General features: G+C 52.3%; 3 protein-coding genes across 4 annotated transcripts; 2 read left to right on the forward strand and 1 right to left on the reverse strand.

Annotated features, from left to right (window-relative positions):
* The first annotated feature begins 124 nt into the window (after positions 1 to 124).
* DESI1 (desumoylating isopeptidase 1) lies at positions 125 to 13517 on the forward strand. The gene is made up of 6 exons (XM_072357649.1): positions 125 to 345; positions 7107 to 7128; positions 7658 to 7727; positions 8317 to 8426; positions 9200 to 9322; positions 10496 to 13517. Exons 1-6 carry the CDS (start codon positions 255 to 257, stop codon positions 10587 to 10589), a joined length of 510 nt encoding a protein of 169 aa, XP_072213750.1. The 5' UTR covers positions 125 to 254; the 3' UTR covers positions 10590 to 13517.
* A 1328-nt stretch (positions 13518 to 14845) lies between these two features.
* PMM1 (phosphomannomutase 1) lies at positions 14846 to 20429 on the forward strand. Its single transcript, XM_072357617.1, has 8 exons — positions 14846 to 15000; positions 15089 to 15206; positions 15659 to 15735; positions 15957 to 16048; positions 16503 to 16602; positions 16838 to 16913; positions 18407 to 18522; positions 18706 to 20429. Exons 1-8 carry the CDS (start codon positions 14872 to 14874, stop codon positions 18826 to 18828), a joined length of 831 nt encoding a protein of 276 aa, XP_072213718.1. The 5' UTR covers positions 14846 to 14871; the 3' UTR covers positions 18829 to 20429.
* A 538-nt stretch (positions 20430 to 20967) lies between these two features.
* CSDC2 (cold shock domain containing C2) lies at positions 20968 to 25443 on the reverse strand. 2 transcript variants are annotated; one of them, XM_072357637.1, is made up of 4 exons: positions 25148 to 25443; positions 22431 to 22681; positions 22225 to 22347; positions 20968 to 21996 (listed from the first exon to the last, which is right to left on the reverse strand). In XM_072357637.1, exons 2-4 carry the CDS (start codon positions 22604 to 22606, stop codon positions 21834 to 21836), a joined length of 462 nt encoding a protein of 153 aa, XP_072213738.1. In that variant the 5' UTR covers positions 22607 to 22681; positions 25148 to 25443; the 3' UTR covers positions 20968 to 21833. The 2 variants fall into 2 exon arrangements, with proteins under 2 accessions (XP_072213738.1, XP_072213730.1); XM_072357629.1 differs by lacking the exon at positions 25148 to 25443 and adding an exon at positions 23458 to 23788.
* Positions 25444 to 26582: the final 1139 nt, after the last annotated feature.

Consider the following 26582-nt stretch of genomic DNA (forward strand, 5'->3'; position numbering starts at 1 on the left):
GATGCCGACTCCGGAAGAAGCGTCGATTCTCAGCCAATGAGCGAGCGACGTTCCCTAAGTCCCGCCCACTCGCCCCTGTCCCCGCCCCGCCGGAAGCGCGGCGCCGCATAACGGCGCAGTGAAGGGGCGGTTTGCGTTGCGCGTGCGCGGAGCTGCCGTCCCGCCCTCCGCCCGTACCGCCGACACAGCGCCGGCGTTCGGTGCCCGCCTTTGCCCCTGCCCCTCCGCCTCCCGGCGGGCGGTCGTGCGTCCCCATGGAGGAGCCGCCGGCGCTGCACCCTGTGAAGCTGTACGTGTACGACCTGTCCAAGGGCATGGCCCGCCGCCTCAGCCCTCTCATGCTGGGTAAGCGGCGAACGGGGCTGGACTCGGGGCGGGGCCGGGCTGCGGGGCCTGGCTCGGTGGAACGGCTGCACCTGCAGCCAGACCCGTGTGTGGGCGGAGGGAGCCCGGGGTGGGCTGTGGGTGGCTTTGGTGGTCGCTTGGAACGGCCTCGTAGCCCTTAGTGCGAGGCTTCGTGTGTGCCAGCAGTCGGTGCACAAAGCTGAGGGGGGGTGATGTGACGGAGCAGCAGCTGGGAGAGCCTCCCTGCTGCCATAACAACAAACCGGGTCTGCGGCTCATAGAGCCATAGGGCATCCCGGGCTGGAAGGGGCCCATAAGGAGGATCAGTGACCTCAACTCTGGGCTCCAGAAAGCACCGCCTGAAAATCAGGCCCTGTGGTTGTCTGGCTGCTTCTCTCAGTTAGTTCACAATAGTTGTGCTTCGTCCTGGGCTGAGAGAGTTAAATACATGATGTGTCTTCCTGGTTTAATTGAACTAAGATCGAGCAGACTTGTTTCAGAGTGTTGGTCCAGGCATAGACTTGTACAGAAATCAGTTGTCAATGTCATTGTGCAAGTTTTCCTATAAACTGGGTTGTGATGGCTTTGTGGCTTTCCTAATCCAGCCCCGGGGTCTGGTAGCTTTCTGATTTCATGAAAGCAAGCAGCACGTGACTTTATTGCTGGTGTTTTTTATGCTGTCCAAGCAACTTTAAGTTTGTAACTTTGTGCTTGAGACAGCTCGATGCTAAACGTGTAGGAGTCAAGTCATGGAAAGGAAAGCTTTAAAGTCTGCATCTCTTATCAGTGTGGGAAGCGTTGTGTGCTGGTCCTGCCCAGGAACTCGAGGCCTGTCAGTGGAACAGGGCCAGCACGGCCTGCCTGCTCACAGTGACAAGGCAGAGTGCACGGTACTCGGGGTTACGTGGATCCCGTGACTGGGTTATCCATGACACAAACAGTCGTTTGGTTTTGTTTCTTTGTTTGCTTCCCTCCCTTTCAAGTTAACTGTCTTCACTCAGGCCTGGCAGACTTCCAGATTGTTTTTAGAAGCCTCCCAAAGAGAGAATGATGGGTTTGTCTCATGCACCCAACTACTGTTTTTTTTCCTTTACTTAAACAATAACAAAAACTGCTGCTACTTTAACTTTCAGATGCTCAATAGCTACTTTCTTTTTTTTTTCCCCCACTTGTCAGTGGTGTTCATACACTGTACATCACTGAAGCATTGAATGGCCTGGGTTGAAAAGGGCCACAATGATCATCTAATTTCAACCCCTCTGCTATGTGCAGGGTTGCCAGCCACCAGACCAGGCTGCCCAGAGCCACATCCAGCCTGGCCTTTAATGCCTCCAGGAATCCACAGCTTCCTTGGGCAACCTGTTCCAGTGCATCACCGCCCTCTGTATGAATAAGCCTCCTAATCTCTAACCTAAACCTCCCTCATCATCGCGGTGGGAGGACACAGAAATCAAAAAGAGTTTATTGGATGACCTGGTGCTGAGCACTTACCATCTCTCTTTATGGTGTTCTTTCCAAGGATGTGAAGTTTGAAGCAATGTATTTGCTTTTAGTTCTGTAATGTTGCTATGAGTACTGAAATAGTCATGCTTGGGTGAGTGAATTGCTCTTCATGAGGCTGGCTGTTGCGAGAGCATCACCACACCACATCTTCAGCTGCACTAATAGGATTCCCTGTTATTATGTGTTATGTTGGTGCAGCATTCCAGGATCAGCTCTCTCTGTTAAAATTTACTCTGACTCGCTCAGGATCAGTTTTCCACATTGTGGCTGAATGAACCTGAATAGTAGAGCGGTGTTGCTCATCACAGGCTTTGAGTGACTTGGTTGTGCCTTCTGGGCACACCTTCACTTTTCTTGACAGGTTTATTCATTTTTACTCAGGCTCCATTTTTTTCCCTGCTACTTTTCTATGCATTTCCTATAGCTTTTGGTGAATGTTTCCATTTGGAGGTGTAAGTAACTCAAACCTGAATTCACTTGGCTTTGATATCACATCTGGCACGTTCTGTGTGCTGTTGGTCTACTGACTTTGCAAGTACCGTTCTTCTCCTTCTTTGTCTGAGACTGTGCTCATCTGTCCATGGACATGATCTGATCATAATTAACATTAACTGGAATACAATTAGGCTTCCATTTCAGCTTTGTTCCAGAGCACACTTGCTAGGGGTTTCATGAAAATCAAGCGCGTTTCTCTCTTGCAGTCTACCCTACTTCTTGCTCTCTCAAGAAGGGAAGTGAAGCAAACTCCTCCATCTTCGTTAGTCTTTTCCTTTCATTGGTTATCACCCAGAAGAGAGCGTTTGATTTTAATTAGAATGATTTTCCATTTTATAAGGGCAGGAATCACGATGGCATGGCCTAAGAAATCTCAGTGCTATGCAAAGCAGTATTTCGCTCGAAATACCCTAGAAATAACCAGATTTTACTGGTTCTGCTTTGATAGTTTGCTAATTTTCTGCTTTCTGGGGCCTACAAGCATAGAAATGTTAAAAAATACAAGGCTTCCAGGCATGTTATTTCTTCACAGCTTGGGAACTAGTATGTTTGCACTGAAGGAAGGATAAGAACCTCTAAATTAGATAAGCTAAGAACCCACCTCTTTGTATATTTCCTTGGTGTCTCAACTCTTCTGCCCTTCAGTCTAATAATTGGGATTAATATGCAGACTCTGCATTCACTTGGTGTTTAAAATGCACAGGACTGTGCTACATCACACAGGCCACATTAACAAATCAACTCTGCCAGTAAAATAGGTTGGCGAGCATCTAATCTTCCTCTTCCCTGGCCTTACAGATAAACCCAAGCATGGAAGTAATCTGACTTGATTGTATTCTAAAATTATTCGGGCTTGTGTTCTTCTTTCATAATGCCCTCTTATCCTCCCAAGTGCCATCTCCTCAATCAGTAGCACAAAAAGGCTGGGGGGGGGGGGGGGATAGGGGGTCCTGGAATTGTTTAATGCATTTTATGTTATATTTTTCTCCTATTTCTGTGGAACTTAAATAAGTAAGAAAGCTGTGAGTGTTGGGGGGGGGAAACAAAACAAGTGTGTTTAGTTGCCAGGTGATACTTTGTGTCATTCAAACAATTTGGGATGTTTAAGCAAGCAGCTCTTTGCATAATGGTCAGCTTCTTCAGAAAAGATCCATAAGAGTGCCTGAGCAAGGAAGGCTTGAGTTCATGTATTGATCAGGTTTCTAAAGCTCTCACAGTAACAAAGCAACTTTCACACCAGTGTTCTTGATCTGCAACCAGAGCAAAGTAATGTGACTTGCATTAGCTTGTAATGGCAGCAGCTGAAATCAAATTGAGTTTCTTCACACTTACTGCTGGCTGAGCTTACACGCAAACAACTGCTGCCGGACAGCTGATACCTGGTAACTTGACTTAACACACTGATTGTTGCATGATTAAGGGCCTACATCTAAATTTGCAATACCTTTTCCTGCTCCACAGGTAGAGGTCCCCTGAAATATGTGGATCTCCCTAAGCAGCTCACAGTTATCTTGTTTTACCTGGCTGGGCAGTAGGTGTGTGTCACCAGACACACAGAGGATGTGAGCATTGTATTTTGTGTATCGTGGACAGTGTCTGGCAGCATGCAAGGCATAACTCATTATACAGGCTGTCCTGATTGCTTTGCTTCCATTTCTTATGAGTGGAGTGATTGTGAGCTGTTACCTGGTCTGTGCAAGGGCTGGGCTTGAGAGAAGAGCGCACAGCAAGATCAGCAGCCGAGGCAAAGCTTCAGGAGGAGGATGATGGTTTTCATTGAGGTCTGTGTAGAATCTCTTGTATGATGTGATAGATAAATGTCATTGGGGTTCCTCTTGAATGACAAGAGAGGGTGTCGCTCAAGTTGCTTAGGTTCCTCAGAAGTTGATGGCCTTTGGTTCCACTGTCTCTTGGCTTGGAGTTGAGGTGACCGCAGCCAGCAATGCAGCATTGGGCTGACAGTCCTTGGTCTCTGGGAGGAATGGTTAGTAACAGCAGGTTTCTCAGGTGTGGGGCTGACCAGCTGTGTTGGCACTGGAGAGACTTGCGTGGTGTTCAGGTGTGATCTGTCTGGCCAAGCACAGTCCACTGGTGGCAGAAAGGGATTATGTGCACATCCGGCACGTGTTCTCCACTGTGCCAGCTTGGTTAGAGTCTTATGAGAGCTGCATGCAAACAGGAAGACAGCAGGTCCATTCAGAGCAACAACCAGTCCTTGGCACGGGCTGACCTCACAGAACAGCCTCAGACAGAGCTGCCAAGAGCTGTTCTGCTGTTGTCCTGGCAGCTGCTGCCTGTTGTTGACCACAAGTGTGATGTGTAACTGCCAGAGAGGAGCCTTCAGCACTACAGTACGGCCTGGTGCAAAGTTCCTTCTCTGAATCCTGTTTCTCTTTGCACAGTCAGAGAGCTGTGCTGATGGAGGGGGATCTCTAGAGGTCCTGTCCGGGGTAGATGTGGTGAGAACAGATTTCTCAGGGCCTCATGCAGTTGAATTCTGAGTATCTGTGGGTCTGATGCTCCCTTTCCTATGTGCCTGTTATGTAGTTCTAGACAGCACCATGGGCAGCATCTGCCAGCACATTCACCAGCACATGGAACCCCAGTGCAAAGTGCTGGCTCTGTGGAAAGCCTTTTGTTTATTGCTTGCTGAAAGCATGTGCATTTGTGCATGAAAGTAAATATCAAGTCTTTTCCATTTAGCAAACAAAAGCACGGATGCAGTGCTGGTTTGCGCTGCCTTAGAAACAGCCTGCTTCTCTGCCATGGAGGGTGAGGATCAAATCTATAGTGGAAAACTGGTTTATTGTGAACAATTGTGTGATTACTTATTAACAGAACATGAACTATGCAGGCCACGGAAGGGCCTGTCCTAGGCTAGCTGCTGAATGCAGAGCTATGCTGTGTACCGTACCCGGATGGTGTGGGACAATGGCTGGAGAATCTCGCTTAGTTGGGTAGGATGCTAAAGAAGCAGTAAATCCTCCTGAGGTGTTGCAGCACACTGCCCCACTTGTCTCATTGCTGCTGCTGTCTTTTGGCCTCCAGCCGGCTCTGTGCCCGCATTTCTCTGCAACAGGTTAATGGTGAAACCTGCTTGCTGCCTGGCTGTGATCCATGGCAGTGACAGATCAGCCCACCTACTTCAGAACTGGGTGTGCTCACTTTGATTGATGTCTCTATTGTCCCAGCAACCTTTTCCCTGCCTCCTCTCTCATGCGACCCTCATCTAAAACAGGTACCTATTTCTGTACCTGTTTTGCTTCAAAGATAAGTGAGGAGATGACAGTAGTGACTTTCGTACTTGGATGCACAAGCCTCCCTTTCTTGAGACTCCTGGAGGGCTACCTTCTGTTTCCTTCCTCTGCTTCACCCAGTTCTGATGGTAATAAAGATTTTCTTGATCATTACCCGAGAGAAAGAACTTGTGAAGAACTGCAGCTGTTAGAAGTGCTCGTTGCTGGGATTTGCAGACCACAGCAGCTGTGACAGAGGAGCAGGAGAGTGCCTCTGCTTCCTGTGGCCACTGATCTGAGTAGGGACAGGCAGGGAATGGCTTCCTGCAAGGTAAGGAACAAGGACAATGCATCCTGTTGCTGTTACGATGCCTGGCGGTGGAATAGTTGATTGTTATTCTAAGCATCTGATTCCAGCCTTTTGAAAGTGGCCACAATGCGCTTCTCAGCAACACAAGGAGGTGTGGGAGTGCAATTGCAGTGAGCTATGGTGTTGTTTTAGAGATGAGCAAGGTTGACAGTGCGATGAAGGATGCAGCCAAATCTTGAGTTAAAGCCAGGAGGTGGCATGGTTACTGCTTCTAAGACTGTGGTATCCTCATGCTCCCGTCAGCAAACTCGGCCCTATGATATTTTGGTTTCTTGTGCGTGTAAGCATCTGCAGATGATCACATCACGTTCTGTCACTTAAAAGTGGCCAACACCATAGCATGCTGTTGCTGCATACAAATTTACAAAGGGGTACTGTACCAGGAACCAAGCCCTTGGGTTCTGATAGATAAAGTAGCTGAGCCTGGAGAAGTAGCAGCTGGTGACCCTTTGAAGAGTGGTTTCATCTTGAGATCCTACCCTGAATGAGGAGAGCTTTTCCCACTTGGAAAAGATGCTTCAGAGACCTAAAAAGATGCTTCAGAGACCTAAAGCATATCATCAGAAGGGACTTTTCCTAGGATGGCAACACGCTGTTTGTTGTGCCTGAAGCACATCTTTATTGCTGCTGTGTTCTACAAAACACGCAGTTTAATTTTTTAACTAGTGTAAATTGCAAACTGTATTTCTCTTGCAGGCACATGCTTAAGCTCTTGGTTTTTCAGAGCCAAGGAAAGCCATGGGATGGGTGATCGTAGAGACTCATGGGTCATTGGTTCAAGTCTAATCACTCCGCTTTTACTGAAAAAGAAAAGCCAGTGCTCTGTGCAACTGTGGGATCAGAGCAGAACTCTGAACTCCTCTGAAAAGGTTTGTTTTCTCTGTAGGCAGAAGCACAAGGAAGCTGAGCATTGGCAGAACAAGATAGCACTGACAGATCTGCGTGCAGGAGGGAAGAAGTCAGGCACTGGTGTTGACAGAGGAGTTCATTTGAAAGCAAGACATCCTGTTGCTTTAGAATCAACTCTGGGGTGAAAGTCCTGTCTTTGGGCTTGCTGACACGGGGGAATACTAGGTGAAGATCCTTTGTGACTGACAGGAAGTAGGCGGAAAGCTGGAAAATGCATTACTAATAGCTTCTTTTTTTTCTGCACGCAGGGAAACAGCTGGATGGCATCTGGTAAGTGACTAGATTTGAATTGCATAATGCATGCTGTAGGAAGCATTATCAATATGAGATCATGTATGCTTCGGATCTTAAGAGCGCTTTGGTGCCGTAGGAGGACCAGTGCACTTTCTGTTCCTGAATACAGACTGCCAGTAAGATGAAATATTGTCACATGCTGGTTAAACCTCTCGAATCAAAGTGAGAGACAGAGCTATTATCTCTGCAACTTCACCCTTAACCCTTTAGCAGAAAGGCTGCTGGAGATCTTGTGCTGGTGTGAAAGTCCCTGTCTTCATGTTGTGCTTGGGCACCTAGCTATGCCTCTCATTTCCCAACCACCTGTGTGTTACAGTAGGCTTGATAATTATTGCTTTCATTTCTATTCGTGTCCCAGCAGCTACTGTTCCTAGTCCCAGAAGCACATTGACTTTTTAGGTTATTTACTTCACCATGTCCTTGACCGCATGAATTTACTGTTGATTTTATGTGTTAGGTTAATTATCTTCTTTCCCTTACCTATTGTTTCTATTCTTTGCGGCAGGCACACCTCCATAATAGTCCATAAGGATGAGTTCTACTACGGTGCTGGGGGAATCTCCAGCTGTGCACCTGTAAGTTAAACTTACTTTTCTGTTAACTTTGTGATAGGATTACATCATCAGATTTGCTCGTGTCCTTTAGAAAAGCAGCTGTGTTCTGCGTTCAGCCAGGTATAGCTGCTTCCTGTGGTTACCCTGTCCATCTGAGGAAAAGAATGTGGGCAGTGGGTTCCAGCTCAGCCAAATACAGGCTAGAGGGTTTCTTCTACTGGTGATGACCTGGGTAGACAGACTCTTTCTGCAGCTGCTTTGTCAGTGATGCTTTGTATGCATGGTCTTTGCACGTAGGCTTAGCAACTCAAAGCATCCTTTTCAAGGTTAAAGAAAAAAATCCATGATGCTTCAACAGACCTTCCTGTTCTTGGAGAGGTAAAAGTGATGGGTTGTTCTTCTGAAGCAGATATTTGTCAGAGCTTAGAGCTTTCAGCACGTTGCCTCTCAGTCTCTGAGTGGAGAATGGAAGGCCAGTAGGGCCCTTTCCTTGATAAACATACTTGAAGTTCCTCCTTCTGTGCCTGTAGTCATGAGGGCTCAATTCCTTAGAGCCAAAATGAATTCAGCGTGATGATTTGAATAGTCTCTTGGATGTTAATTCCTACAGGGAGGGACCCTTCTTGGCCCCCCAGACTCAGTTATTGACTTGGGGAACACTGAAGTTACAGAAGAAATCTTTCTGGAATATCTTTCTTCCTTGGGGGAGTCTATGTTCCGGTAAGTAGCAGCTTTTACTGTCTAATCTCAGTACCGAGAAAAGGCTTTTAAGGAGAGGGATGCAGAAAGGAGAAAAGTATTATGAACTCAGTCCCATTCACAAAGCTTGTCTGCCTGTTGTATTACTTAGTAGTCTCCAGAGATGAGGCTGGAACTGATCCCCAGCTAGACAACACTGTGGCGTGCCAGGCATGAGCTAGGCTGGGAAAGCATTCTGCCAGGAAATCTTTCTCACTTCTTTATTTTGTCAAATGGAATAATGGCTGAATTCTCTTTGAGGGGGTCAGCAGGGAGAAGGAAGGCACTGTATGAAAGATCTCGCAAGATAATGCCCCGTGAGTCGGAGGTGAGATGTAGTAAAGCTGCCAACTTTCAGCTGAGTAAAAGCAAAGCCTTGACTGCTGAAACGTCACGTCTGCTTCTCACAACACAAAATGGTGGCATTTACTGTTCTGGCTGGATTTCAGTGCCGACAATTCCTATGATTTCTTTTTATTCCTTCTGTGGTTTTACATGAAGAAACCCGACCTCACTTAACCTTCAAAAAAGAAACACTGTCTAGAATCAGTGATGCAGAGAGATGTCATTTTTCCACTCTGAAACATCAGTTCACCTGCTAATTGAAATGAATGTGTTTTACCTATTTGCCTTAGAGCCCTTTGGTGGGGAGGGGAGAAAAGTGCTAATGCAAAGAGATGCTTCTCCGTAGCGATTTTACTGCTTGTTAGATTTATTGCTGAGTCTCTTATTTCAATCCCTTTCTCGTGGCACAGAAGTGAGTCTTACCACTTCTTTGAACGTAACTGCAACACCTTCAGTAACGAAGTGGCACAGTTCCTGACAGGAAGAAAAATCCCTTCCTACATCACTGATCTTCCATCTGAAGTTCTTGCCACGTGAGTACGCGTTCTGCTCCTCTCTGTACTGTATTGCTCCATGCTTAAATATCGGATGGAGGCAGCAGTACCACTTTGTGCTGTCTCTCTGTGAGAAGCAGAGTGAGATTAGGGGAAGGATGCTGTTTACTTTAACAGTACTATACAACAGGTACTAACTGGCACTAGTATTACTGAGAAAGGGGAAGGAAAGCTGTTCTTCTGTCTTTAACTTGAGACACCCCCACAAAACAACTAGTTAATGTGACAAGAAGGGTAAAGGATCTTTCAGAAGGCGATGCCAATATGGTTTTTGTTTCTTGGTGGGTTTTTCTTGTTGTAGATAGTTTTCTTTGTCTTGGGAAACTGGTACCTCTCAAAGATCACTTCTAATTCTTTAATTCTCTGAGCACCATAAGCGCGCTGGAGATGTCAGTTTTGCCTGCAGAGAAGAAGGGGAGATGTAATTTTACAGTTAAAGCTGCAGTTTTAGAACTAGAAACGAATGAGGAAGAAGAGTGGGAAGAGAGGAAATAAAGACAGGTCAGCTCGACCATTTTTGTTGTGCTCTGAGCTAGCAAGGATCCTGGTGGGATGATTTGGGTTTCATTATTTAGGTCTTATAAGTGGCTTACTGCATCATTTGGGAGATGCATTTTCCACCCCGGGCTCTCATTTCCTAAGATCTGCCATGTAGTCTGTAGCAGAGTGAGTCATACCTAAAGGCAAACCAGCAGCTACAGATTGCAACAGAAATTGCTCTGTGTGTTGAACCACCGTCTTATAAAGGGACTAGATCTGTCCTTCTAGAAGAGCCTTTAATATTGATGTGATACTTAATGGAGAACTGCAGTTGCATAACATGGATTTCAATCACTTGCTTAAGTAGTGTGAGTTACTGAAGCCAGTTTCAGACAGACTATTACCACATTATCAGTGTGGGCATGTTAGGACTCAGAACTACGTGTAAGAAACTTTAATCTGGTTTTATTTAGTTTTGGAACAGTAAATTCTCAGTATTTATTTAGTTTTGGAACAGTAAATAGGTTAAATGTGCTTTGCTTGCAGTGAAAAGGAGTGTAGAATCAAACCAATGTTGTAGAGGAAAGCTGACGAACAGGCCAAAAGTGTTGCAAATGGAGGGGAAAATGTTGAAGAAAACTATTTTAAACATTAATTTAATTGTCTTTTCAGACCTTTTGGACAAGCTTTACGGCCCTTCCTGAGCACCACCCCGTTCCAGCCACCTGGAGGAAACACCTTCAACAGGGATAACGGACAGAGCTAACAGGAGTGCCCTGTTGTGCCCAGCCTCACCAGGCCTCTTCCTTTTTAAGCACGAATCTTCCAGATTTCTATTTTATAGTTTCCCATCTGAATTAACTCGATGGAAATTCCGAGACCACTTTTAAAATTCCTTAGGGAGAGGATTTATCAGGGTGCATGCGAGACAAGGCTACCAAAAAGATTGCCATAATTTCTAATAGTGTTATACTAATTTATAAAGGCTGTCTTGTCTGAAGTTAGGCTGATACTTTAAGTAATTCCTCTGCTGGGAAGTGGGAATTCATTCCGTGAGCGTTCGAGCCCATTATGCATTTTGAAGTAACGGGGGTGTCCTAGCCATCCTTTGCATACTCTTGTCACTGTCAATGCTGTGGGACTGTTTGCTCCAGTCCATAGCAAGGGAGGTACCTGTAGCTAAGGAAGTAGAGGTGTCCCACTACTCGTCTTGTGCATATTTCATTAACGTTGTGTTACTTGCTCAGGGGAACAGCTGAACTCGTTTGGTAGGAGTATTAGCAATGGCACAGCAGTGGGAAATTGGCCCAGCTGAACCAGGCGGTGTCACTTTCAAGGCTGAAGCTCTCAGCATGTATGTGGGAGGGAGGCTGCGTCTGAAAAGTACCATGAGCCTGGTGAGATCCAAGTGTTACGGGAGAGAACAGCTCAAAGAACAAAATCGAGTGAGCGATGGAGGCAACGGATAGAACCCTGTTAACTTGTTTGCCTTCGCATAGGAACTGTTTTTTCCTCACTAAGCAAGAGTTACAACGTGGCAGTCTCTTGATAACATGATGTAGGCCAGCTCTGCCTTCAGTCTTTTTTTGCAGACACAGTAGGGCTCCCAGCTGTTTCTGATATCACTGTTCTTTCTAAAGCAGCCAAGTACATCACAGAGGGCTGCGTGAGGAAAAGCAGGTGGTAGGTCTCCCTAAATTTAAAGAAAACAAGGAAGAGTGAAATTAAGCTTTCCCGTGGAACAATTGAGTTGATTGGGATACATGGAGAAGCAGCCCTATCCTTAGATTGGCATGAGGTTGTGTCAGTGCTGCATCTTCTAATTTAAGAACCTTACAGCTTTGCAGTTATTCACAGCAGAACAAGATCACAGGAAGAGGAGAGCAGGCACGCTGATTTCTTAATGTGCATGTGTATCCACTACTTTCCTGAACGATTCTGTTAGCAAATATGCTTAGGAAGGAACGCAACAACATCAGAAAAACCCCAAACCGTTGCCCTGCAAGTGGGCGTTGCACATCTCAGATACTGCAGAAAAAAAAGTGTCTATGCAAAGATACAGTCCTGTGTGCAGTGCTTTGTTGTGACATCTGCTGCGTCTCCCACTTCCTGCACTGGAAACTCACCGCATACCTGACAGCATGTCAGGTGTGTCCTTCCTTGCTGAGCTCTTTCCCTCAGAGGGATGCAATGAGTGTTTCTCATGCTGTCAGAGCAGCCCGTAACACTTCATATTTCTATGGGGATGGAATGAAGGTAAACTGCAGTTCTCTCGCTGCCCAATGCGCTGTTGCTCTGTACCTCATGGAGTCGCTACACAAGTGGAAATAAGGTCCCATCTGTCCCTTTTGCAGTTGTGTGTGGCTGCTTTCAGTATGGGTGGCCTTGTGACCTTTGTACCACAGCATGGTTTTTGGTGGTGGTTGGGTTTGGGTTTTATTTGATCTTTCTATCAGTCGCTGCTTGTGCCATCAGCTTCTCCTGGAGTGTTTCATTTGGGCTGGACTAGGAGGTGGCTGTAGCAGTTCATATAGATGCAACAACTTCCTGCAAAAGCTTTCAGTCTTTCCCCAGCATAACGTGCTGTTTGCAGAAGGCATTCTGTAGTAAATCATTTACCATACAGCACCTTCCGCTGTTCTGGGGAACAACTGTTAGGTTTGCTTTCTGCTGAGCCATAGCAGCTACAGCTTCATTTTTCTGCTGTCTGTGTATATCACCTCTGAACAATCTTGATGCCAGTTTTGTGAAGAGGAATTGGTCTCTCGTGTCCCTGCAGACATGACTATACCACAAAATGCAGAAGCACGTTAGACATCTTGGAGCTCCCCCAGACCATTGGGTGCACCAAAGCTGATACACTTCTTTACAGAAAGGGTAGTTAAACACCGGAATAGGCTCCCCAGGGAGGTGGTTGAGTCACCGTCCCTGGATGCGTTTAAAAGCCATTTGGATGTGGTGCTCAGAGATGTGATTCAGAGATGTGTTTTGTTAGAGTTGGGTACTACGGTTAGGCTGTGGTTGGACTTGATGATCTTTGAGGTCTTTTCCAATCTGAGTAATGCTATGATACAATGCAGCACAACATCTGGGTGTGCAGTCTTGGTACCCACCAGCAGCACAGCTGTGGCTGTTTCTTTCAGCAAACTCCATGCACAGCAATCTGCTGGCACAGCTGCTCAGCAGGGGGAACGCGGGCACCTTGGTCTCCGTGCACTCTGTTTCATGATAAGCGTGTCCACTTCAAAGGTGTGCCCGGTTTCTCCTTGCCTGCCTATTTCAGAGTGCATCAGTGGGTTACACTGCGCAGACATACTCTGTTTGCAGCAGTGATGGTGCTCCCTTGACTCCAGACCTACTCTGTGTTTTGTGTATTGGATCTGTAGGAAGAGGTCCTGTTTATTTGATCTTACTGGGTAACGAGACCCTTGTACCCTGTTAGGAAACCCATTTTCTCCAAAGATGGTTAGGTGTAACTTGCACAAGCCATTCCTCCCAGCCATATGTACTCACAGAAACATAAACTACAATGAGACATGTATATACATCTATTGGGGTGGTGAACCTCAGCCATTGACTAAGGGGCAGGGCAGCTGCACTGCTGAATGGGGACAGAATCCTTTGCTTGTGCTTCCTGATCTGTTGTGTATCTTTGGGGTTCCCCCCATGCCATTAAAAAAGAGTTAATTAATAACATCTTTAGACAGAAAGTGATGGTTTGCATTTTTCTTCCTGTGACAATTAAAACAAGTAATCCTGTTTGTACGTATCTTTCCACATGCCAACCCAGGTAGAAATCTACTTAATCTGCTTCACGCTGTTCCTGGCTGGGAGCTGTAAGCTGAGAAACCATGGTTGGTGCCATGTTCTGCTTGGGAAAGCAGCAGTGCCTCCTGCCCTTGGTGTGGGCTGCTGGTGGGCAATGTTCCTAGTGGAGGTTGGGGGACTCCTGCAAGCACTGCAGTGTGTTATCGAGGTCACAGAATCATTAGGGTTGGAAAGATCACTAAGGCTGTGGAGTCCAACTGTCAGTCCATGCCTGTGACTGCTCTAGACTACATCCCTCAGTGTGGCTACCACTACTCTTAAACACCCGCAGGCCTGGTGATCCCACAACCCCTCTGGGCGGCCTGTCCCAGCACAGCACTGCTCTTATGGAGATGTTTCTCTAATGTCCACCCTGAGCCTCCCCTGGTACAAACTGGGGCTGTTCCCTTGCACCCTATCATGGTTACCTGGGAGAAGAGGCCAGCCTCACCTGGCTACGTCCTCCTTTCAGGTTGTTATGGAGAGCAATAAGGCTCCTCCATCCTGACCAACCCCATTTCCCTCAGCCGCTCCCCATCACACTTGTGCTGCAGACCCCTCACAGCTCCGCTGCCCTTCTCTGGACACGCTCCAGGGCCTCCATGTCTTTCTGGCAGTGAGGGGCTCAGATCTGAACACAGCACTGGAGGTGCGGCCTCACCAGAGCTGAGTACAGAGGGACGGTCACCTCCCTGCTCCTGCTGGCTGCACTATTGATGGTACAAGACGGGATGCCGTTGGCCAGCTGGGCACACTGCTGGCTCATAGTCAGCTAAGAACTGACCAACAGCCCCAGATCTCTCCCCTGAGGGCTGGTGCAGTTTGGGTTGAGCTGAACGAAAGTCAGACAGTGTGGTTTGTAGAAGAGGCTGATGACACCTCTGTCGGTGGGCTGATAATCACAGAGCCATAGAATCGTAAAAACTGAAAAAAGGTGCCTAGGATCTTGGAGTCCCATGGCCAGCCCATTCCCAGCGTGCCCACTGACCGCATCCCTCAGTGCCACATCCATACAGTAGTGGAACCCCTCCGGGCACGGTGACTGCCCCACCTCCCTGGGCAGCGCTTTCCAACGCAGCCCCGCTCTTCCTGAACAGAAGCCCCTCCCGCCGCCCAACCCGACGAAGTGCCCCGACACGGCGGTGCCGCTCCCGACACGGAGCGCAGCCGGTCCCGGCGCGGCGCCCCCACCTCCGACTCGCCCGCGGGTGCCGGGCGCCTCCCGGAGCGGCGGCCGCACGATGGCGCCGCAGCGCAGTCCCGCCCTCGGGCCGCCCCCGCGCTCCGGCAGAGGCTGCGGGATGGCGGCGGCGCGGGGTCGGGTGCTGTGCCTCTTCGACGTGGACGGGACGCTGACGCCGGCTCGGCAGGTAGAGGAGCCGGGCGGAGGGGGAGGAGGGGAGGCGGGGGGCCGCGTGCCGGGCTCGGCCCCGCTCATCCGTCCTTCCGCTCCCGCAGAAAATCGAGCCGGAGGTGGACCGCTTCCTGCAGGAGCTGCGCGGCAGGGTGCAGATCGGCGTGGTGGGGGGCTCCGACTACTCCAAGATCGCCGAGCAGCTGGGAGAAGGGGACGAAGGTGCGCGGGCGGGCGGGGGGCGAGCGGGGAGACGCGGCGCCGGCAGGGCAGCCCCCAGCCCCGCGCCTCCTTTTCCTTCCCGAGATCCGTGCCCGACGCGCGGCCGGTCCCGCGGTCTCCCTTCCGCCTCGTTGGCTCGGAGGGCTGAGTCAGCGGCGCTGCGTTTGCACGGGGGCTGCGTTAGGTAACCAACCCATCGCGGGGCTCGGCGGCGGGGATGGAGCGATGGGTGCACGTGGCCGAGCGCGTGACGTTCCGTGCGCTTATCTTGTCCGGGGCCGGGACACCGTCGGGTCGCCGCCGGTCTGCGTCAGCCGCCCACCTGCCCGCCGCAGATAGCGGCACGACGGGCAGGGAGACGTGCGGCTCGCCGGCTGTCCCCGCTGCACCTCTTCTCCTGGCTGATGGCCCGAGCGGTACGTGTGGTTTCTCTTCTGCCTCCTCCCTTTCAGTGGTCGATAAGTTTGACTACGTCTTCGCCGAGAATGGCACCGTGCAGTACAAGAACGGGCGGCTGGTGGCCAAGCAGGTGGGTCAGCAGCGGGTGCAGGTGGCCCCAGCGTGCCCCATCCCTGGAGGTGTTCCTGGACGGGGCCCTGGGCAGCCTGATCTGGACAACCCTGCCCGCAGTGCAGGGTAGGACTGGGTGGGCTTTGAGTTCCCCTCCAGCCCAACCATACTGTGACCGTGTGACGACTGCTGTTCTCTGGTCCCCTCACTGCTTCCTCCTCGACCCTTCTCCTCCCATAGGCCATTCAGGACCACCTGGGAGAGGAGCTGCTGCAGGACCTCATCAACTTCTGCCTCAACTACATGGCGCTGCTGAAGCTGCCCAAGAAACGGTAAAGGACAAAAAGCTATTAGAGGTGTCCAGGCTACAAATGGAGAAGGGTCTGGAGGGCAAGGTGTATGAGGAGCAGCTGAGCTCCCCCGGTTGGCTCAGCGCAGAGCAGAGGAGCTGAGGGGAGGCCTGATGGCAGCTGCAGCTCCTCAGGGGCAGCGCTGAGCTCTGCTCTGTGTGACAGCACGGGTTGTCCAGAGAAGCTCTGAGAAATCTCACAGGCCTGAATCCACAGAGGCACTCAGGAGCTGGAACCTCACTGAGTTGAGCAACCGAGCAGCAGCGAGGCAGTCAAACAGCCCTGACAGCTCTGGGCCCAGCCCTTGGTTTTGGGGACGCGTTTGGCCAGCGCTGCTGTCCCGACATCAGCCGTGGTTGCACTGACCTCAGAAGGGCTGTTTGTCTCTCCCTGCCCTTGGAAAGGCCCCAGTAACCTTGTGCCCTTGCCCACACAGAGGAACCTTCATTGAGTTTCGCAATGGGATGTTGAACATCTCCCCCATTGGGAGGAGCTGCACGCTGGAGGAACGGATCGAATTCTCTGAGCTGGACAAGGTGTGTGGGTTGGGTTTAAGCTCTCTGTTCCCTTTGCAGGTCTCACACGGTCTCAGATCTTGTGTCTTGTCCGCTTTCCCCACTTCCCAAGGACATGGGAGCCTGGCTCCAACCGTGTGCCTTGGCTTGGAGATTCCTGGGGGTGATGGGTTGATGGTTAGACTTGATGACTTTATGTGTCCTTTCCAACCTTAATGAGCCCGTCATTCAGACCCTTTTCCCTTCTCCTCCACAGAAAGAGCGGATCCGGGAGAAGTTTGTGGCAGCCTTGCAGAGGGAGTTTGCTGGTAAAGGGCTGCGCTTCTCTCGAGGTGAGCAGAGGGGGGATTTGCCACGGCCTCTTCATTGCATTCCCCTTAAAATCCTGGGGTGGGGAGTGGGAACGCGGCCGATCCCTGTGGGGATCCGGCTGGATGAAGACTGTGCTCTCTGGGAAGACCCCAGGGACTGCTCAGAGAGCTGCTAGTCCTGGAGAGCTGCCCCGGGGGGGCACTTGCATTTGTGGCAGGTCAGTGGCAAGGTGGTGATGGCTCGATTGTTGATGATCTGAGGCGATCATAGAGGTCTTTTCCAACCTTAATGAGTCTGTGATTCCATGAATAAACTGTGGCATAGGTTTTTCCTCTGAGTGTCAGCCAAGCCGGCTGCTTTCTGTCCCGTGATGCTATCAGTGCCTTATTCCTGTTAGCTCTGCAGAGCCCACCCCTGTGTAGCAGCTCTGCTCTGGCTCAAGCATAGCAGCAGGGCTGCCAGCAGAGCTCTGGGCACATTCAGTCCTCTGCAGGGCTCCTCTAGGAATGCAGTGGTGTGAGAGGATGGGGCCTCGTGTTCTCAGCTCAGAGTTTTGTTTGGAGGGCTGGCTGCTAGGGAAACATCCTTCCCCTTGGAAGAAGACCTGGCACTGCGTGTCGTGGGCTTTTGTGGGGCTGTTTCTGGGGGTGGAGGTGCTTTACAGCCAAGGCAGGGAGCTAAGGAGGGGCTTTGGCAATCCTGGGAACCTGGGCAGTGTTGGGCAAGAAATGAGGTTATCTAAGGGACAGGGCTGAAGCCAGAAAGAGACCTTCTGCCAAGCTTTGTGTAACATAAGAAGGTGGAAATCTGGGCAAAGGGCAGAGGGGCATGGACACGTGGAAATGGGGCTGGTGGGACGGGCTGGCTCTGAGAGCCTCATCCCAGGCTGTGGAAGGTGGGTAGTAATGGGAGACCTCACTGCAGCTTGGTGCTGTGCCCAGGCGAGGGGCAGTGCTTGGTGTCCTCAGCATCTTGCTTCTCCCTACTCCGACTGGCTCCCTGCCCCTTCCAGCTGGCACCAGGAGCCCCTCTTGCTGCCCAGCTCTCATGAAAAGGCAGAACACAATGCAGTGCAGCGTTTTATTTCAGTCATTTCCAAAGCAGCAGAGTGTGATGTCCATGCAGGAGCCTGGGAGGGTTCTTAGTGCCAGTAGCTGACAACATGTGCTTTGTCTCCTGCTGCCCTGCTTTGGGACACAGCACACAGCGATGCTACCTGCAAGGTGTAGCCCCAAATCTTCTCCAGCGCATGGATGTCTGGTGCCTCCCTGCCAGCTCCCCCTGTAGCCCGCTTCTGCCTGCTTGCATGTGTGGCATGGAGCCCTACTGATGTCACCCGGCCCTGCTGATGTCACTCAGCCTGTTGTCATAGGAACAGCATCTGCCACCTCCTCATATCACATGCTGGAGAGCCCCAGGGCACAGCTGTGTGGGGAGGACTGCAGGGTTGAGGGCAGGGGGACACCCCACCACCTCGAGGCCACTCTGCGAACGCTCTCCTTTCTGCCGGCAGGTGGCATGATCAGCTTCGACGTCTTCCCAGAGGGCTGGGACAAGCGCTACTGCCTCAACGTGCTGGACGACGAGAGGTTTGACACCATCCACTTCTTCGGGAACGAGACCACCCCTGTGAGTACACCCTGCTGGCCCTCACATGGCTGCTTTGCTCCAGGGGGCACCACAGACCTCTAGTGCTGTGCAAGTCGGGGATGCTCTCCCTGCGTTTGCAGCAGCAAATGGAGGCTCCTTGCAGGATGCGGATCCTCCAAGGAGACTCTGCTCATGCTTTCCCTGTTCTCTGCTCCCCGGCAGGGAGGGAACGATTATGAAATCTACGACGACCCCCGGACGGTGGGGCACAGCGTCCAGTCCCCACAGGACACAGTGCAGCGGTGCCGCGAAATCTTCTTTCCAGAGAGAGCGAATGAGTGCTAACTGTGAAGGCCCTGCAGCCCTCCTCCCTTCTCTCCCCCACGAAGAAAAGCACCTTCGTTTGAGGAATCTGCTCAGGGTTGACTGAAAAACACTTGCCGGTGCTGGTCAGGAGCTGTTGTGTGAGGGCAGGGGGTGTGCAGAAGGGGGCTGCTGTTGGTCAGCCCTTTGGTACTGCCAGTTTGTGGCTGAGGTCTGTGGGATCAGGCAGTCCTTCCTCCAGCAGAGCTTCTCTCCTGCCAGCTGGGGCCTTGGTGGGCAGCGATGCATTCCTGCCTTCTGGACCCAAATGCCAGGGCCAGATTTAACCACGTCTGCCTATGTGCATGTGTCTGTCCATCCTTCCCTTGCTCCCTTCTCTGTTGCTGTGTTGCTCTTCATCACCTCTGCACAAGAGAATTGTTGCACACAATTGCAGCATGGCTGAGGCACCTCTGGGCCCATCTGGCCCAACCCCTGCACACACAGCAGGGTGCCCAGGCGGCTTCTAAAGATCTCCAAGGAGACCCCACAGCCTCTCTGGGCAGACTTTGCCAGTGCTCATTCTTCCCGTCCATGTGTCCGTCAGGTGTCACAGTTGCATTGCTATAAAGCCTTACCCAAGGCATTTGTGGCAGGCTAAGTCCCCTTCCTTCCTGGTGCACAGCTCTCCTGCTTCCTCCTGCTGTTCTCGCACTGTGGTTGCCCATCCCTGTGGCCCCACCTTGGAGCTGGGCTTGGAGAGAAGTTTCCCAATGGCTGCCACCCTTTAACCACGGGACCAAAGCAAAAGCTGGTGCTTCTGGGCCTGGGGCAGCTTTTCACAGTCCCTGAGAGGCCTTTGGTCCCATTGCCTGGCCCTGCTTGCACTACAGCGGTGTGTGACCAGCACTGGTGTGTGCTTTCTTCTCCATGGTGACGGTACCTCTTAAACACATCAGTCTGTAACGTGTCCAGTTTGTTTGCATGAGTGCAGCGTCCTGGCATCCAGAAATCTCCAACAAATGCACAAATACCTCTCTGTACCCAGACGAAATCTCTGTGGGAGGGGAGGACGTGTTGGAAAAGCCTGAATGTGGAGTGCCCTCTTCACAGGCCGCCATTTTGACCCTCCACTTCAACCCTCACGGAGGAACCTTGTGTTTTGTGATTGCTCCTGTTTCACTGAGGATCAAGCTGTGGTTTATTTTTCCTGTGAGTCTATTCCAAGTCAGCAGGATTTCTGTGTTGTCTGGCAATGAGGCTGCAAGGCACTGTGGTGGCTCTGGGGGCTGAGGTGATGTTTGCTCCCTGTGCTGTCTGTAGGGCTGTCTGTGCTGTGGGTGAGGGGACAACCTGTCCTGCTCAATGCTGCTCTGGCTGCAGCCTGGCTCTGTTCTCTGGAGTTTCTGGGAGGCAGGGAGCCTTCCCTTTGCCTGCCTGTCTGCCAATGGGTTTCTCCCAACAGGTGTGTGAGTGAGTGGATGTGGTGGGCCTCGTGGCGGGGACCGTATGGTTCTGTATCTGTGTGAGATGGGCAGCTCCTGTCTGACTGGTACCAACTGTTAGATTAGAAATAAATTTAAAGAAATATATATATAAATATATATATGTGTATACAAATCCTATTAAAGCCACAGTGTGCACTTGTCGGAGTGCTTGCTGTCTGCAGGCTCTGCTCTGCCCTCAAGTGTTGGGTGCAGGCAGTGCAGGACCAGGGAGTCGATCACAGAATGGTTGGGTCGGAAGGGATCTCAAAGCCCACCCATTCCCATCCCTGCTGTGGGCAGGGCTGCCACCCAGCAGCTCAGGCTGCCCGGGGCCCCATCCAACCTGGCCTTGAACCTCCAGGGATGGGGCACCACAGCTCTCTGGGCAGCACCTCACTGCCCTCTGAAAAATGTATTTCTCCCTAATGTCTGACCTTGATCTGCCGTCTTTTACTTTAAAGCCATTCCACACATCCTATCACCATTAGCCTGTGTATAAAGTTTATCCTTTGTATAAGCTCTCTTTACATACTGGAAGGCTGCAGCGAGGTCTCCTCACAGCCTTCTCCATGCTGAACAAGCCCAGCACCCTCAGCCTGTCTTCACAGTTCTGCTGATGTTGGGGTGCAGCACCCAACACTGGTGCGTGACTGCAGGGTGCACTTCACACATAAAAAGGCAGGATGGGCAGGGCTCATGGGAAAGTCACTTTTAATGGTTTATTGCCAATGTTACAAAGGTCGACACAAGGTCAGACAGGCAGGAACCACACCAGAGTTGTAAAAACACCAACAATTCTAGGATTTTAGTTTATTTCCCCCCCAGAAAAAAAAGAAAAAATAAAAAGAAAATAAAAAAATCCAACAGTTTGTCTCGGCCAGGCTGACTGCCTGGGGCAGGGCATGGGGCCATCCCTACATCCACGTCCCACAACCCCCACGTGCCCCTTCCTCGTCCCCAAGGCCGCAGGAGCCCACCTGGCCAGGATATGGCGGAGAGGACTGAGAACAAATTTGTGCTTTATATACGAGACCCTGTCTACACCGAAGGGGCGGGAGGTGTCGGTGTGGATCGTGAGCAGAGGGAGATCACCAAACCCTTCAGCCCCACGGTGACCTACGGATATACACGCACACACACAGGCACACAGGGGATGGGGCTCCAGGGGGGCTGGGGTGATGGGGGCGGAAGGGGCCAAGCTGTCCCCTCCCAGCACAGTGATTTGCCCATCTGGCCAGAGCAGGGCTGGGGAGGCCGGGACAAGCCCCCCATAATCCCCAGGCTGCAGTGGGATGGGGGCAGGATCAGTCCTCCTGCTCCCCTTGGGCTCAAGGATGTGGGACTCAGTGCTACCCCAGGAGCTGGGGGGTCAGCGGGAAGTACTCCGCTCTCCCCATCCCCCTTAAAAGACAGGTACAAACACACACAGAGAAAGGAAACTGTAACCTTAGAAAAGACACCGAACGCCAACACCTGCATGCTGGGGGGTGGCCCCAGCCTCTTCGCCAGCCCGGCCTTCCCCCAAGCTTTCTGCGAGCGGCCATCAGGCCCCCCAGGCACCTAGGAGCCGATGATCTGCCCAGACCACGTCTCATGCTTCGTATGGGGCGCCAGGTTGGTGAGCACCACCTCCACTGCCTGGAACTTCTGGTTCTTGGGAGGGATGGGGCAGACCTTGTACGTCACCTCATCCCCCTCTACCGGGACGTACTCCCCCTCGATGCTGTGGGAGAGGAGAGGGGAGGCGATGGGACCGTGGGGCCAAGAGATGGAGCCCCCCAGAACCAAGGAAGGCACCCAGCACCATGGGGGGAAAACCCACCTGTGGTGGGATTTTAGATATATGGAGATAGGCCATCACCTATGGATGCACCATCACCCATGGACACAGCATCACCCCAGCCCACGGGTCACCGGCTGCCCCCCACATCCCAGTGCTGTGAAGACTTACTCAGACACATGGACAAAAATGTCTTCTGTGCCGTTCTCTGGAGTGATGAACCCATGGCCCTGTGAGCGGGAGAACTGCTTGCAGACACCCTTGTAGATGGGCCCAGCAGAAGCACGTGCCGTCCTGCAGGAGGGAATGGATGGAGAAGTCTGCGCGCAGCCAGAGGGGCATTTCCAGCCATGCCCTGTGGACCACCGGGTACTTACGCAGAGTAGGTCCTGGTCCTCTTAGTGGGCAGCGGGCTGGGCAGGTCCCGCAGCAGGAGGTTGCCCCGCTCCCAGACACGGCTGCCCTCACGCTGGAAGGGGAAGGTGGGCCAGACCGGGGACTTGGGAGAGTGCAGAGGTGGCACGGCCGGCGGGGCGCCGGGCTCCGATGACATGGTGGGGTCTGTGGGGTCCTCCGTCTCGGGGCCGGGCGTGGGGAGCAGCAGGCGGGGGGGGTCTGCTTCAGCAAGCTGTGGGGAGAGGGGGGAGTGGTTACGGGTCGGCTGTAGCCATCGACCTCAGGTTCTTGGTTGGCACTGCACTGTTTGAGCCTTGAATTACAGCCCATGCCACAACACTGCGTTTTGGGCCCCCAGAGGAAGAAAACCCCCAACCTTCAGCTGCAGGATGAAGCCAGGTGTCATGAACCAAAGAGCAAGAGCTGGTACAGGCACGAGCAGGCTGTCCTAATTGATGACATTTGTAGGGTTTTGTGTGTTTTTAAGCCTCCTGGCTCCGGAGCTGCTCAGAAACTCCTCACCCTGTGGATTTCTTTCCCCCTCGGTGGCTTCATCCAACACAATGTGCCCCTCAGCCCCCCAGGCCCATGTGGCGTATTTGGGATTGCATGCCAGGAAACCCAAAGAGCCTTTAATTTGCTTTCTGACTCACACTGAGAGGTGAGAGCCCTGGGGGAACGTGCAGAAGGGGGTCACCTCTGCTCCGAAATTAGCAAGCACCAAGGACGTGAGAAAAGGTTTCTGGAGCAGAAGGCATGGATGGAAGGGAGCACGCCCATTCCCCTCGCCCACCACCCATGGCCATCTTGGCACCATGATCCCACACGGGAGCAGGAGCAGTGAGACAGGAGCACGCTTAGAGGCAAAACTGACGGCAGAGAGGGGGCCCACGGGGCCCACCTCCCTTGGGGCACTGATTCCCAGCTCATCTGAGTCCCCGCAGCAGCAAACAAAGGGATGGGGGAAAACACAGAGGGGAGCTGTGGGCACGTCCTCCCTGTGCCTACCCCGTTCTCAGCCACACGGATGGGATGAAATCCGGGGCAGCTGAGGCTGCTGCAGGCTGGGGACCAGTGAACCTCGGCACAGCCACGGTTTCTCCTCCTTGTTTCTGTGAGAGAAGGCCTCCACGCAGAGCTGCCAGCGGGCGGGCGCACCAACCCAGTGCCAATTAGGACAGACAGGCAGGAGACACGTCGGCTTTTATCTGCAGATCCAAGAGCCTCGCTCATCACCATGCAGCTCATCAAACAAAGTCGCTGTCTGCCCCACTCCTCGTAAACACATACCCTCGGGTGGGTGCCGGCGTGACCCCGTTTAACTCCACAGCCCCACAGAGAGGCGATGGCCCAGAAGCTCTGGCCGCCGTCACTCCCTGGTCATTAGCAGCAGCAACACGAAGCCCTCGCGCGTCACCCGCAATCCATAATTAATTGGTGTCATCGCCCACAGCCCCACAGCCCTCCCACGCAGCTCCTCTTTGTGCTCCTTCCCCCCGCTGGGACGCCTTTGCCTTCACCCAGCCCTGGGATCCTGGGCCTCCCACCGCCCCAGGGGGCTGCAACCCTGTGCCATCCCTCTGGGCATCGGAGCACGGCCCAGGAGCAGGGTGCCGAATTGTGGGTTTTAGCTTTTGGACCCCGAAAGGAGCTGTTGTAACGGGAGGGGGCAGCCGGCAAGCAAACATTCAGCCCTCCTCTGTCCTTGCAGCCCTGGCATCTCTCAGGTTTTCTAAATGCCGTCTCTGTCCAATGCTAATGAAAGCCCCTTACCCCCCTCCCTCTTTTTTTTTTGGTTACTAGATCGTGCCATTAAGAGCTAAAGAAGAGTGGAACAATTTCCTCCACGTATCCTGCATGCTAAAGACCCCTCGGCTGAAATGAATCGCTATACAAAAGATAAGGCAGCTTTCATTGGGAACACACGCTTCAAGCTTCCCCTCCCCATCTAAGCCAATCACGCTCACAACTCCAAGCATCTTTGCTGAGATCGTCTCGCCTACGATACAGCCTAGTTAGCGCTAAAATATGAATGTCACCTTTATGGATTGATTATAAAAAGCTCCCTCCGTCGGTGCCACCGGATTCTCGGGGAGGCCGTGGGGAGAGCAGCCACAAGCCAAGGGAAGCCAGAGGAGAAGCCATCATGGAGGCTTGGTTTACCTTTGGAGTATGTATAAAGTATCGCTCCCCAGCAGCCAGGTCTGGGGGATCTACCGAGTTGTGGTTGGTTGTGATTTTCAATCGGAGTCATTGTCGGCTCAAACACCTCGCACAAATGTCCTCATCCACATCCTTTCATCCTTTCTCTCTCCTTTGTGATCTAACTCACTGTCTGCAGGAATGAATAGCACAGCCAGCCCCAAAGAAGCATTCATTCCAGCCCCCGGCTCTCCCAGGACAGGTTTTCACACGCCGCTTTCTCCTGCTGTCGGTGAATGGAGAGCTGGTGCCAGCTGAGCCCAGTTTGGTGGCACCGCGGTGTGCCCCCAGCAACAGTGGCCGTGCAGCACCGCCTGCCCCGGAGGAGGCATTGTCTGGGAGCTGCTGGGGAATCAGCGCTAAGCAGAACACGGGAAGGATGCCACGCTTCACCCTCACACCTCTCTCAAAACAAAAAGCAGCCCCGTAAGCAAACACCGTGCATGAAGCTGAGCCTTTGGCTACAATAGCCGATGGCCGTCGTGCCTGCCCTTACCTCCTTAGCAATCAGGGGCTCCCTGGAGCTGTGGCTCGCAGAGCATCAGCGCACGGTGGGGACGGAGGAGCGCTCCTGTGCTGCCCGGCGAGGAGCAGAGCTCTCGCATGTAGCCCGGCTCCAGGGGCTTTTCCACTGCCGGCTGCCGGCTGCCTCCCGATGTCTCTGCGGTGCCTGATGTGTGTATGATGTGCAGCCCGCACACACGCATCCGCACGCCTTCCCTGACGTCAGGGCCAGGCCAGGGGGAGCAGGCAGGTGGGAGGGATCAGGCTGGTCATCGCCGTTCCGTGCTTAAGGGAGTGTTTGCAGGGGGAGGGGGGCGGAGGGGCTGCATCGTTCCGCTCGAGCCCCGTGACGCATGCCCACGTCGGTGGCACGGCCCGGCACGGCACGAGGCGGCCTTGCAGGCTGCGGGGACAAAGTGGTGGAGGACACGTGTACCCAGCGAGGGGTTCAGCCTCGCCCTGCATCTCCCCACGTCCTGTTGGTGTTCCCGCAGCTCTCCCCAGCTCCTGCAGCCCCCGGCACCCTGCAGTGCACGGCCACTCCATGGCACAATGAGGGGCAGCAAAGAGAGGGGCAGAGGACATGGGGACACCAGCCCAACATGACTCCTCACACGGTGATGCTGCATCCCGTGCTGGTGCAGGTCTGGCTTCTTCTCCCTGCGTGGCACGTACGGTCAGGAGGGGAATTCTGCTTTTTGAGTATCGCATCCCGAGAGCTGCCATAGAGCAGGTCCCCGTACCAAGAGTCCTTTCTTTTCTGTGCCAACAGGACTGTGCTTGAGAGTTATCTCTGTGGGCAGAGGCGACATCATAGATCGCCCCAGAGTTCCTCTCCCGGGGGCACGGTGTGATGTGAGGTGCAATGAGGACAGGAATCGATTGTTCATTGTGTTTGCTGGGGATAGGGTGAGGAGCATTGGGGCTTGCAAGGAGCAAGATGGATGCTAGATCAGAAGGGGCAGGAGTCATCAGACCGACTCTCCTGTGCACTCAGCGGACTCTGAAGGGAACTTGAGGTGCGTGAGACTGGTGGGCGGCTCTGGGCGTGCGTTGCAGTGAAGGCAGGGAGTCCAAAGCGTGTAGCAATGATAAAAGGAGAAGAGGGGAAGCTTTGATCAGAGTTGGGAGTGGGGGTGCTAGAGATGCCTGTGGAGACAGAAGCAAAGACAGGAGCGTGGAGGACTTTGTACGCGAGAAGATACGCAAACCCTTTGGAGTCAATCAAAGCAGGGCTCAGCAACCTAGATGCAAATTATCACTCACCTCCGCCTCCAACATCCCTGAGCCAGTTTTCCCCCCAAGCCCTAGGGATGTGGAGGCAGAGGAGATCATAAGCAAAACAATTTGGGGGGGGTTTCTTTCATTTTCCTCTATTTCTGAGCCTTCACATAACTTCAGATCGTGTTTTCAAGTTTTCTGCAGTC

The sequence above is a fragment of the Excalfactoria chinensis genome, chromosome 1 (assembly GCF_039878825.1).
Source record: "Excalfactoria chinensis isolate bCotChi1 chromosome 1, bCotChi1.hap2, whole genome shotgun sequence".
Classification (NCBI taxonomy): domain Eukaryota; kingdom Metazoa; phylum Chordata; class Aves; order Galliformes; family Phasianidae; genus Excalfactoria; species Excalfactoria chinensis.